General features: G+C 37.7%; 1 protein-coding gene across 2 annotated transcripts in view; it reads left to right on the forward strand.

Moving 5' to 3' along the window:
- Positions 1 to 3,063: 3,063 nt before the first annotated feature.
- LOC127446828 (TRAF2 and NCK-interacting protein kinase-like) overlaps positions 3,064 to 14,307 on the forward strand; it is a 172,211-nt gene continuing 160,967 nt past the window's right edge. For both annotated transcript variants that reach the window (XM_051708094.1, XM_051708095.1), the window contains exons 1-2: positions 3,064 to 3,301; positions 3,588 to 3,653. In XM_051708094.1, coding sequence (XP_051564054.1) covers positions 3,245 to 3,301; positions 3,588 to 3,653 — 123 coding nt within the window. In that variant the 5' untranslated portion in view covers positions 3,064 to 3,244. The remainder of the gene's footprint in view (positions 3,302 to 3,587; positions 3,654 to 14,307) is intronic.

Below are 14,307 nucleotides of genomic sequence, written 5' to 3' on the forward strand. Positions count from 1 at the left end.
GCTGTATCCAAGCATGTTAACAGAAAGTTGAGTGGAAGGAAAAAGTGTGGAAGAAAAAGATGCACAACCAACCGAGAGAACCGCAGCCTTATGAGGATTGTCAAGCAAAATCGATTCAAGAATTTGGGTGAACTTCACAAGGAATGGACTGAGGCTGGGGTCAAGGCATCAAGAGCCACCACACACAGACGTGTCAAGGAATTTGGCTACAGTTGTCGTATTCCTCTTGTTAAGCCGCTCCTGAACCACAGACAACGTCAGAGGCGTCTTACCTGGGCTAAGGAGAAGAAGAACTAGACTGTTGCCCAGTGGTCCAAAGTCCTCTTTTCAGATGAGAGCAAGTTTTGTATTTCATTTGGAAACCAAGGTCCTAGAGTCTAGAGGAAGGGTGGAGAAGTTCATAGCCCAAGTTGCTTGAAGTCCAGTGTTAAGTTTCCACAGTCTGTGACGATTTGGGGTGCAATGTCATCTGCTGGTGTTGGTCCATTGTTTTTTGAAAACCAAAGTCACTGCACACCAAGACATTTTGGAGCACTTCATGCTTCCTTCTGCTGACCAGCTTTTTAAAGATGCTGATTTCATTTTCCAGCAGGATTTGGCACCTGCCCACACTGCCAAAAGCACCAAAAGTTGGTTAAATGACCATGGTGTTGGTGTGCTTGACTGGCCAGCAAACTCACCAGACCTGAACCCCATAGAGAATCTATGGGGTATTGTCAAGAGGAAAATGAGAAACAAGAGACCAAAAAATGCAGATGAGCTGAAGGCCACTGTCAAAGAAACCTGGGCTTCCAAACCACCTCGGCAGTGCCGCAAACTGATCACCTCCATGCCACGCCATATTGAGGCAGTAATTAAAGCAAAAGGAGCCCCTACCAAGTATTGAGTACCTATACAGTAAATGAACATACTTTCCAGAAGGCCAACAATTCACTAAAAATGTTTTTTTTATTGGTCTTATGATGTATTCAAATTTTTTGAGATAGTGAATTGGTGGGTTTTTGTTAAATGTGAGCCAAAATCATCACAATTAAAAGAACCAAAGACTTAAACTACTTCAGTCTGTGTGCATTGAATTTATTTAATACACAAGTTTCACAATTTGAGTTGAATTACTGAAATAAATGAACTTTTCCACGACATTCTAATTTATTGAGATGCACCTGTATATATATATTATATAAAATATTTTTTGAGTGTAGGGTGAAAGTTCTACCTGTCAATCGGCTTTGAAGGGAAATAATTTCTGATATCTGGAAATGGATTTCAACATGTTACAATTGGTATTTCTGATATCTGGAAATGGATTTCAGTTATCAATAATTTGGAGTGTAAGTAATTAATGATATCTAAAAAGACTTTCTTACTAGTACCAATTACATTACAGATATCAGAAATTAAAATTGTCAGTAGTAAAAACTGAATATATGATATAAAAAATGAGCATTTTTACTAGTTGGAATTCAATTGTTGATATCAAAAATTGCCATTTTCACTAGTAGAAATGACATTCTTGATATCAAAAATTCTATTTTTACTAGTAAAAAAAGAATTGTTGATATTTGAAATTGGACTTTCAACTAGTAAGAGACTCATTTTTGATATCAGTAATTGTGTTTTAAATAGGAGTGAATGGCATATCGTGTGAAACATTACTTGTGAAAATTCAGTTATAGATATAAAAATTTTTGGGTTTTTACTAGTTGAAATCCCATATTTGATATCAAGAATGTGATTTCTACGAGTGATGTCATTTTTTATATCAATAATTCAAGTTTTTGCTAGTGGAAATGTAATTATTGATATCAACAGTTGCCATTTCCACTAGTAGAAATGACATTCTTGATATCAAGAATTAGCATTCTAACTATTGAAAATGTACCAAATTTAATTGATAAAAAATAATAATACAATACAGTGACATCGTTATCGACAGATATTTCATTTCATAAAAGCTCCTCTTGAAGCCGCAAGGCAATTTTAATGTGATTCTGAAGTGAGAACCTTCTCACTACGGGCACGTGAGATGGGGATAATACAGGCTGCCTTTGCCAGTGTATCGTATAAAACCCGCTGTGGTTGTGTAATTAGGACTCGGCTTCGAGAAATTTAAACCTCTTTGTAAGCGATGTGCTGAAATCATTGGGATGGTGCCACTGTGCATTTGTGGCATCAACAAAAGGGGTTGCTGACGCTTTGTATTATTTTTATTTTATTTTATTTTTTTTACGGGACATTGTGTCCAATCATGTTTGAATTTGTCGGCCATTAGGACATTTTAACGGTTAACAGAAACCCTGCTATAGGTATGTGCCGCTTTCATAACTGTCACGTCTGTCTATGGCACTTTTTCCGCATTAACGTGAGAACGAGAAAGAATCAAAATTAAATATAAAATGTTCTTAAGAGTGCCAACCCTTCTACATATTGTGGCTGGCTATTATTAATTCCGGTTTGTGCATTTGAATTCACAGAGTTTTTACATAGTGTGTTACTAATTAATTATAAATAAAACAATCATTTTTCATATCTCCGTTTTGATGCTAATAACCGATATGCCAATGTTTTATTTATTTTTTATTTTGGTCAATAATTCACCGATAAATATCTGCAGCCTATACATAGGTACACTCTCCCATTCATTCCTCTGGGAAGTTCCACAAAGCCTGTCAGAGCAAGCAACAGTAACCCAAGGGGCGGAGCTTAGCGAAGGGTCAAATTAAAAAAAAAATAAAAACTTTAGGACTTTTAAACTCCGTAAGCACCCTCCGCAATTCCCCATAGATGTCCATTAGCATGGCATTATTCCAATGCAATGCAAGTAGGGTTCCGTTAAAAATGTCACAATGTCCAATAGGGTTCTAAAAAGCAAACAAGATCCTACAGGATAAACCAATAGTCCAGTAGGATATTTTGACTATTAATTGATATGCTCTGTATTAAAAAACTAAACTTAAAATGAAATTATTTTCAATCTTTTAAATTCTTGACTATATATTGTAGAAATAGACCCTTCCCTAATCTCCACCCCCTTCTAGATGTAACTGTCCACTCCGCCATGGACTGACCCAGCCTACCATCATCGTCACCGCGAACAATAGAAGGACCGCTGCAGGGCCGCTGCTCTCTCAGGATTGTCCGCAAAAATCAAACGATGAACAACAGCATTTACCTTACACCGTACATCTGACGCAGACGGAATATATTCACATCCATTTTTATATTGAAAAAAATCCTGTGAAAGATGGCGAACGATTCCCCTGCTAAGAGTCTGGTGGAGATAGACCTCGCCTCTCTGCGCGTGAGTGCACTCATCTCACACATTCAGCGCGTCTTTTCTGCATCTCTGTTCAGATTTTTGTTATTAAAAAAATTATTTGAAGTTTATCGGCTTGTATCATAACTACTTATTATAATCGTGTTTATTATTGATATATCCCTTTGTTTGCAGATCGCTCATCTTGTGTAAAGCCGAAAATAAGCGCAGCGGAGCCTAATAACTTGTGTTTAACGTCTTGACGTTCATATATTCATATCATTATTTATGAATTATATGTTTTTAATGAATATGATTGGTGTGATTTCAGGACCCTGCTGGCATCTTTGAGCTGGTGGAGGTGGTCGGAAACGGCACGTATGGACAAGTATACAAGGTTGGTCACGGTTCAGTATTACAACATTTACATTGAATGTTTCTCCGCCTCTAAAACGACTGAATGTATGTTTTACATAAGTACAATAATGTAAAGCGATGAGCGCGCTCACATTACAGACATGCAGCGCTACCGATGGGCGTGATCTGCTGCGCAGGCGCAGACGCACTCACTGCGACAAACATGTCATTGATTATAAACCGGCTTTGAACAGCAGCTGCTCATCTCACAGGGGAACTACGGTAATACATTTGTGTGTTTCAGACTATAATGTTGCATTGTTTTAAAGTCGCTGCTGCTTGATATAAAGCGATAAATGCTTGATCTATGTGTAAACTAGCGTACATGGAGCCAAGTAGACTTTTGTGGCTATAGGCCACAGCATACTACCACACTTCTCTTACTATTTCTACAGTATATATTATGGTTACTACATTTGCCAAAATGTGCATACTGGATTCCACCTGTGTGATGAATAATCCAGAGTTCAAATCAACATCTTATTGACCAGACTTCTAAAAGTTAAGGCATTTTTACACAAACTTGAATTAAAAATGAAAATTACCCTTTTTTTGCAAGATGATAAATGGACTGCACATGCCACGTGATGTTGTGTGACAACAATGTTGAATATTACTGTTGGTAACATTTATCATGGATTTTTTAAATGGTAGGCATTATACAGCTTACACTCTATGCCATTGTTTAAGAGATGCCATTAGTATGTGAAACAGTACGTAATATGCTACAAATAATTTCAAAAAGTAGTTTGCAGGTAAACATTACGTTGCATGTTTAATTTAGCAAGTGACATCCAGTTATCATCTTGGAAAAAAAACAGTTTTTAATTTTATTATTTTTATTACATTTTGTGATTTACGTTAAGTAAAATTAGTCAAGAAGGAGATGTTGAAAATTGCAACTTATATTACTTACAATTTATTTCTCAGTTTATACTGTCAGCTTATACTGCACAATTTGGCAAATGGAGTAGGTAATTTGGGTTTTGCATACAGAAAATTAGCAAACTATGCACAGTACGTTATATTCTGCAGAAATAGTAAGAGTAGTGTATTATTCCAATATAGCCTGTATGGATGATGGATGGATATACTTTAGGGTGCGTAATGGTTGTTAAAGCCCAGTGGAGACTACTGCCTGTGATTCTGACCATGAGGATGGATGTCTTTGACCTGTTTAAAGGTGCTGTAAGCGATTTTAGCCGTTCTGGAACTTCCACAAGACTGAGCCGTTGAATTAGACATGCCCCTCTTTTCCAAACCTCACCCTCCACAGATACTGTTGGAACCATTGAGCAGCAGTCAGAGTCTTCTCAGGGTTGTAAACACAAAAGTAGCAAAATAGCACCCTCAACTGAAGACTGTTATGAATCAGAATATGGCACTTAAATTAAGCGCTTCAGCTACTACACTATGAGAACGTGGAAAATGATGGACAAGCAGAAAGCACATTCAAATCTTCTCATTAGCTGATTTAAAGAATATGACTGCGAGGGGGCCTGGGTAGCTCAGTGGTAAAAGACGCTGGCTACCACCATTGGAGTTCGCTAGTTCGAATCCCAGGGTGTGCTGAGTGACTCCAGCCAGGTCTCCTAAGCAACCAAATTGACCCGGTTGCTAGGGAGGGTAGAATCACATGGGGTAACCTCCTCGTGGTCACTATAATGTGGTTCGTTCTCAGTGGGGCGCATGGTGAGTTGAGTGTGGATGCCGCGGTGGATGGCGTGAAGCCTCCAAACGCGCTATGTCTCCGTGGCAACGTGCTCAACAAGCCACGTGTTAAGATGCGCGGGTTGATTGTCTCAGACACGGAGGCAGCTGGGATTGAGGCGAATCACTACGCAACCATGAGGACTAAAAAAAAAAAAAAAAAAATTGTGACTGCGGCTCACGGACACATTTTTGTTTGCTGTTTACACAGTCTAGTCCTGTCACAAATACCTATATCTTAGGACACTTATTACATTGATATCTTTCATTCATAAAAAAAAATTTTTCTCTCCAACTTGGAATGCCCAATTCCCAATGCGCTCTAAATCCTCGTGGTGGTGTAGTGACTCGCCTCAATCCAGGTGGCGGAGGATGAATCTCAGTTGCCTCCACGTCTGAGACCGTCAATCTGCGCATCTTATCACGTGGTTTATTGAGCGCGTTACCGCGGAGACATAGTGGAGTCATGCTATTCTCCGTGGCATCCACACACAACTCACCATGCACGCCACCGAATGCGAGAACCACATTATAACGATTATAATTATTAAAGCTAACTGACCGTTTTAAGGGTTCTGTAAGTGATGTAAGCCATTCTAGAATTTTTGCTAGCTGCTGAATTAGACACCCTTTCCAAAACCCCAAAGATACTGTTGTACCGTTAAGACCGTTGTAGTGAGAGATGAAGCAGGAGAGCAGCAGCGCTTCATCTCAGTGTTGTCAGATGACAAAGCAGCGGTAGCAAAATAACATTCTCTCAAAACAAACTAATGATTTAAAAATGTACAAACTGCTTATGAAGCTGAATATCAACCCTTGACAATCATATTGTTGAAAGAATTGTCATTGGCTAGTAAATTATTTTTTTTACTCGCCAGACATTTGACAACATGTAAGCATGATGTAACAAAAAAATATATTAAGCAAACAGAGAGGGGGCTTCTTCATATATATATTCACGCAATATAGTATATTGTAATATTTTTTTTAGATTTTGCTTTATGATTTTAATCATATTTTAGCTTTTTAAAAATGTAAAAATTTCACATTCTGTCAGTTTATATGATGCCATGAACTGCATTTTTAATAATGATACAAGCTGTTTGAAATTTCATACACAGTTCACAAGGTAGGAACCTAATAATGAAAATTAAGGGTCACGATTGTGAAATTTGGCTGACAGTTAATTGTCAAACAAATAATTGCGATTATGAATATCAATTGCCTGTTTTAGGGCTATGATGATTAATTGTCTGTATTAGGTGTTTCACGAATATGACGATTAATTACCATACAAACTCACTATGTGTGCTTCATGCACACAACAAAGTCATTTATACAAATTTAGCTTGGGTCATATAATAAAATAAGGGTATATGATTTCCTTTTCAGGCTTCAAAAACATATGAATGACAGTCAAATATAAAAGTATAAAATTTAAAATAATTAAAATAATATTTTAATTATCAAAATACAGTATGTCTAAATAACTCATATCTCTCTTTTTTGTCCGATTTACTTTTGATCCATTGGACAATGTTTGTTTTCTTTTGCTTCTTTTGTAACCCAGCCAACCTGTATTATATTATATTATATTACGCAATAGTAAAATATTTCTGCCTTAATTTCTTCACTTTCACACATTATTTTAAGGCTCTCTGATTAACTCAAAAGCCCTTATTTCTCGTGAAGGAAGACTTTGAGATTCTGTTTCTTGCATTTTATCATCTCCACAGAAATAGAGCAGGGCATCTCCTCTGTCTCACTGCGTGTTATTAACCCTGCGTGAATAAACCCACAATGACCATGGACATTTGCCATTACATGGCCGTTAAGTGAAACTGGAGCATTTTGCGTTCACAAAATTAAAACGTTTATACCTTGTTTATATTTTTGCCGGAGTTTGGCGCAAGCCTCTGTAGACAGCGTGCACATCAGAGCGCTTGAGAAGTGGTTCATCTTCACACGCTCTCAAGAGAGCTGCTCTTGTGACGTCCGCGGTGTGGTTCCCTGAGATGCTCGGAGTTCAACTGAATGAGACACAAGTGCTTTTTCTTGTGCGCTCATGAGACAGCATGCAGGGAAAGACGAGGGTGAATCCAGCTTCTTAATCAACTGCTTTTTATTCAGTAAAAGGGCCTCGGTGCTTCGATACTACACAACTCTATCACTGGCGAGTAAAATGTTAATATTTACTTGCCAGTGGCTAATAACGGACATTTTTTGTCGCATAGTGCGAAATTTACTCGCTTATGCGAGTGATTTACTCGCAATGTAGAAGGCAGAATATGGCGATAAACTTGAATGATCTGCTTCAAATACCACTGTCTCAGCTTCATGCTGCTGATATTTGGGCTGCCCTGTAAAATGTTTGACAGGTAGAAAGCACCTCAACGTCTTCATGACAGCAGCATGGTCACATTTTTGTTTGCTAATTACAGTCTATAGTGCTGTCACGGAGACTGGTGTGATATATCAGGACACCTGATTCACTGATAATGGTCAGGTAACAGAGACATTTATGTGGTCCATCCCATAAAAAAATTGCTTGCAGTAATGTATGGAAACCCCCTGTTTCAGCAAAATTCAGTTCTCACCACAGTTTTGAAAAATTATTTATTTCCAACAAAAGTGGAGTGAGGAGAAGGGGGGAAGAGTACACATCAACTGTAATTTCTGATCCTGTCAGTTTTATTTAGCTTTAATGGAGTTAACAGTATCAAAAGTTCCAACAAATGCACACTGCACTTCACAATTACAACAACATGCACAAATCTAAGCTCCCAATACAAAGTACACAAAGTTAATTTTATATCTGCGATTTAATGCACATATACATGACTAGCCGTCTGTGCCACTTAAAAAATCTACAGTGTATATAATTCGCTTTTGTATCTTTAATAACTTTTGAGACTGTTATAATCAGTAACTTTGTTTGATTGGTTAAGATGCTCACTGTACAGATTAGGGATGTGCACAAGTATTCGAATACTCGAATATTCGTTCTGCAATAATTATTCGAAAAGTAAAAATACTATTTGAATTTCGCGAAGTTTTGCTTTGCTGGCCATGTATAGAGTGAGATGCATGTTAAATCCTGAACAAACAAAGTAAAACTGGCAGTTATAACAATGCACTGGGTGGCGCTGTTGAGTGTGGACACAAGTTCACATTTGATGAGCAAACCGTTCTGTCAGTATGTTTAGATGGACACCAAAAAAGCGGGTTATTGTGAGAATGTGGCTTACTGCGAGAAAGCTGGGTTCCTGTTTAAATGTACTGGATAAGCGGTGTACATTTTACTCCCGTATATGTGCAGCTCTTCAGAAAGCAGCGTCCCCATAGCAATGTAATCCCCGCGACATTTATGTAAACAACAAACATGGCATTCGAGAAAGAATTTGCTAGCTGATTTAAGGGACTTTCCATCAATTAAACTGGTGTGTATAAATGAGTATAGTTTACTAAGCATGTGGATATGCTTGTTTTTCTCAACAAAAACATGATACAATATAAAAATAACTATTATATGTCAAGTGTTTATATTCATCCTGTACGTTAACTGCGTCAGTCTACTTCATTAGATTTTTCTTCACTTTGCGTGAGCTTAAATGCTTTCATTCTATACTTTTTTGTTTTCACGCATTGCTTGTTTAAATATATATATAAAACTTAAAAAAACACAGGACATAATATAAGCTTGTTTTGGATATAATTAGAAGCTTGTTTTTTCTTTTAATGGTGATGCAACCTTTATGACTAAAGTAAATTTTACAATGTCTCTTTCTCATTAATTACCATTTAAATAATAGAATATTTGAATATTAATTTTTTTTTATGAGCTTAAATATTTGAATACCAAATTATTGATGAATGCCCATCCCTAGTTCAGATGAATGCTGTTTGTGATGCTACAGTGTTGTGTCAGATCATTGAATATGCTGTTTCACTGTGAAATCCATCACAATACAGAAGTAAAACAGTGTTTCCCACAGGATTTTGAGAGACTGTGGTGGGTGGACCTTGGACCTTCTAGTGGGGCCCGGGGGCATGCTCCCCTGTAAGAGATTGTGTACATTTTAAAGTTAAATGCATGAATCTGGTGCACTTTGAGAGCAAAATTATGAGGCTAGATCTATGAAGAACTTTGTGCTCTTGTAAACAATTTTGTACTCTAGTAGTAATTTAATCATAGACACACTGGTTATAAAGATATGAATGATGACATGGCAAAAAAGTTACACCCACAAAGTATGGTAAATGAGACGGAGTTTAACACAGTTCACAAACGGAACTGAAACAACTCTGACCTACTGCCCCTTTCTCTGCTGCTAAAATCACCTGCTGTCCCTCCCTTAACGGAGGCTGTCTCCCCTGCTGGGAAGTACCTGCCCTGCTGCCCCTCTCTGAATGTCTGTCCCTCTGTGAGAGTCAGCTGAGGCTGTCTCTCCTGCTGTCTCTTCTGTCACCTGGAGAAGCTGTCTCTTCTACTACAAAGAAACATGTAATGTTAAAATTCCATTGTTACTCCAGTTTATTTCTTGACAAAAGCCTATGAATAGTCTGTTTGGCTATTGACCTGCCATCTAACTATGCTAGCTACCTCTGAAGCTGTTTCTTGCTCACTCTCTCTTCTTGAAATATTAAAAAATGCTCATGATCTGAAAATCAAGGGCACAAACATTAAGCTTAAAACAGTAGCGTTACTTCAACTTGATTAGTTAACATTACAAATAGACTAACGTTACACGTTGAGCCAACTTGCTGCTCAGATGCTGAAAATAGTTACGTTGCCAGAGCAGCTGGTAATAATGTTAACGTTAGATAATTAGTTAACGTTAGCTAGCTATATATAACGTTACATACGTTGTACATTGTTTATCAACTGACTGGGATTGAGAGATGCTTTGCCGAAGCAACGGCATGAGAAGTTTAGAAATATTTTCGGTTCATTATAAAACTGTGGCGGGCCACCACAGTCTAGATAATTAATGGGAAACACGGAGTAAAATGTTGTTTAATGTTGACTATGTAATTTTGTGATGTGACCATGAATGACTTAATCTAGAGCACAGTCCTCAAGTCATTCTTGCTAAATTAGCAGTGAGCAAGTCCAATGATACATTTGTAAAATTTGTTTTTATTTATTTATTTTCTTTTTATTGAAATGCTTCCTATTTAGCTAAGGCTACAGCTGAGAGAATAGGAAATGGACAGGCCTGATTTATGGTTAAGTGTAGGGTTAGGTGTATGATTTCTATAGGACTCCAAATACACACAATAAACACAGTGTGTGAATGTAGGGCTGGGCGATAAAAAATCTCGATATGTATCGTAATAAAAAATCCACAATATGGATACGCTTTTGAGTAAATTTCTTTATTTAGCCTGTGTTCTACATCTAGACGATCATATGTGTCTCTAAAAACAAGCAGTTCATCTTTCTCAGACTGTATGAAGTTGCTAACATTAGCTACCTTGCTAACGATTATGCTATGCCAGTCACCGCGGTCCGGGTCTGGACCCCGGATTGATTCCATCTGGACCACAAGACATCATAATGACGGTTGCGCCCTCTCATCGTCTCTAGTGAGCAGTGCGACAAAACAACAGTGCTGTGTACACCAGATCTGATCTTTCTGTGCTGTATTCTTGAATATTTTTCTCTAGCACTGAACACGCTTCATTTATGCCGTCCCGCTCTGTACGCATAACTTCTTTATAAGTTAATGCGGTTGCAGAGTGCCTTTAGATCATAACGTTTTTTCCTTCTAAATTTAACTTTAATAATCAGCATGTTATGAGCCTTTAATAATAAATAAATAGATAAGCAAAATCTCAAGCAAGAGTGCTGCTGTACTGAATTAAAGTTTTTTTTATTTTATTTTTTTATCAGTGTTGATTGTTTACTGTGATGCTCTTTTATGCAGCACAGAAGTGCTTTATTTGATAAAATAAATGCAGTGGAATGTTGAAAGCAATTGTTCTATTTTCATTTTTTTTTTTCTCTCCCCTTTTCTCCCCAATTTGGAATGCCCAACTCCCAATGTGTTCTAAGTCCTCATGGTGACATTTACCAGCCAGTGGATAGTCACAGACATTTTTAGAAATTTGGTTCCATCAAATTTTATGGTTTTAGTAAATCACTCGCATTGTAGAAGTTCGCTACATGTGGTGTTTTTGTAAATAATGACCATCTGATTGTTCATTATCCAGCTTATTACAAGACTACTTGCCAAATTAATAAATAAACAGACAAAGTATTGATTTGAGTTGAAATTGTATTATTAGCTTTCTTGTAGAGATCGCACAGTGATTCGAGAAGTAGGAAAGATAACTCACAATACCCAGTTGACCGGTGTGATATTACTTAATCTCCAGATGTGCAGTTGTTACATAGAAATTTCAGACCGCTAGATAGCGCCATTGACCAATCAGAATTGAGTCTTTCAGAAACCCAGTGTAATAATTGTTTATAATACATGCTTTACTGTAGTTGATGTTTTCTATAAATAGTAGAGATGAGTAAAAAACTACCAATTTTCTTAATCGATTAGTCAGTTGGTTGTTTGAACTTGTCGGTGTTAAAGATGATAAAGGCTCCATTAAGTTCACGTGACCTGATCAGATGTCTGTCAGAGGGATATATGGACACTAAGTGCTGCACTTCAACATGGTAACTTACAGATTTTCAACAAATAAACAGGCTAAATAACTATAATATCTTACTGCAAAAAACTATCTAACAGCAGCGGTGTAATAGACTAAACTTAAAGTATTTAAGAGATTAAACTTCTTGCAGAGGGTTTTACTATGCTGATTAATATTCTCTTTTAAGCACAGCAAGCTATCATCATGCAAAAAAGCTCTCCAAGAAGTTGCGTCTCTCAATTAATTTGAGAATTGCGTCGGCCGTTAAAACCACCACCACTAAAAATATTAATGTTAGTAATTGACCACACTAATGGCACTTTTCCATCGCACGTTACGGTTCGACTCTGCTCGCTTTACTTTTCTGAGCTTGCTTTTCCACTGCAGTTTAGTGCCACCTCAACGTGGGTGGGATTATAGGCTGATCGTCATAGTTGCGCCACCTCTACTGCCATGACATCATCTTAAACGCGACACAAACATTACTGACCATAAACAATAACACGACCGCTAGCTGTTAGCTACTAGCTCATTGTGCTGCATAAAGCAGTTGTTGCATGGTGATTTTGTGTAACAGTTAAATTGGCCTGGTTGTTTTAGAAGCAAGCTCTCCAGTAGCTGGTCAACTAAATAAAGTGAAGCTTTCAAGCAGAATATAGAGTTAACGTAACAAAACGTACCATCCTCCATCATGGACTCCCAACAACGCCGAGTCCAGGGCACTCTCCCTCCCATTGCTCGCCGGTCTATTGCCATAGATAGCATCCATTTGGTCGAACCACTTCCACTTTCTTCTGTTCGAACCACTCCAGCTGTTGTGGTCTTTGATGGTTCTGTCTTTCACAGACAGTGATCATACTGTGTTTTGAATGTTTGATTCATAGGTTGACAAGCTTATATATAGTAAGAGAGTCCATTGGTCATAATGCACAACTGTTTCACAAAATGTATTTAGCATTTTAAAATCCAAAGAAAATTAATGCTTTTGTGCCTGCAGAGATAAATTCATAGCTCATCATTTAAATAATATTGGCCTATAAGATTATTTTGTATGTTTGTTGGATATTATTTTTGTGTGTTTGTGGCCAAGACTGCCTGTATGGCTACTTTATTTATAGTGTAAGTAAAAATGAAGCTATTACAGTATTTGTTTCTCACTTATAAGAATAACAAAACAATATCATCAAATGGCATTTGTCATCGCATAAACACTCATGAAAGTTTGTTAAATTTGTTAACCTATAATTCAACCCCCCACCCCCTCCACTAGTGATCATATGACCTGAGCATGAGTCTCTGATTTGCTGAGGGAGTGTGTAGTCAGGCAGACTGATGCAGGCATGAACTGAATATATTCAAACACATACGCGGGCGCACACACACACACAGTAAGAGCTGTTCCTCTATATCAACACAACACCAGGGTTTTTCCCTGCATAGAGAATTATGAGGTGGCCGCCTCTGTCAAATTTCGTGCCGCCTCTGACTGTTGACGAAACTCAGGCAGGCAGTCACGTGCACAGATAGACCCCAAGTGGTGCTCAAGCACCCACCCTCTTTCACTAGATCAGTGCCCTTTTTGCAAGTCATTTCTTATTTTTTAATTTATATTTTAGTTTTTATTTAAAATTGACCCTTGGCATCAATTCTCAATTAAACGTGTGCCCAACATCTGCATTTAAGTTGTAATTCTGCGAGACCACACAAACCCCTGCCCCTCCCCCTCTTTGACATTCTTTGTCACAGCCTCCACACAATATCTAAGTCGAAAATGAACCGAAACTCAGCGTATACTTGCCTCGCAGACATGAGAAATATGTCTATGGAAAGCTTGAATTGTGTACTTTTATTTAAGCCATTAGTCGACTAGTCGCACGTTTATGATATTCATTTAATTACTTAAATATATTTTTTGGGGGGCATCAGAAAATGGTTTGAGTTCCAGGGCTGAGAATGTTATAAGTAACATTGCTAACACTGTTCTACATTACAGAGAAATACTAAACCGTAATAATGAGCCTTTAAAATATCAATTTTACAAGCGAACGCGCGAAGTGAGTCACAGTGACACCGGCAAAAGCTGTAATGATCCTGAATGTGTCGGAAAAACCAGCAAGGAGACTGTCTAAACATTTTGTTAATTTATAGAGAGAAACGATGCCGACAGACGACAGACGATGATCTCGGGGATCGACGATGGTCAGAGTGATTGCCAATAGCTGATGCCTTTGACGATGTCAAGACGATATTTGGCTCGTTTTCCCATGCATTAA

Source organism: Myxocyprinus asiaticus, chromosome 10 (assembly GCF_019703515.2).
Source record: "Myxocyprinus asiaticus isolate MX2 ecotype Aquarium Trade chromosome 10, UBuf_Myxa_2, whole genome shotgun sequence".
Taxonomy (NCBI): domain Eukaryota; kingdom Metazoa; phylum Chordata; class Actinopteri; order Cypriniformes; family Catostomidae; genus Myxocyprinus; species Myxocyprinus asiaticus.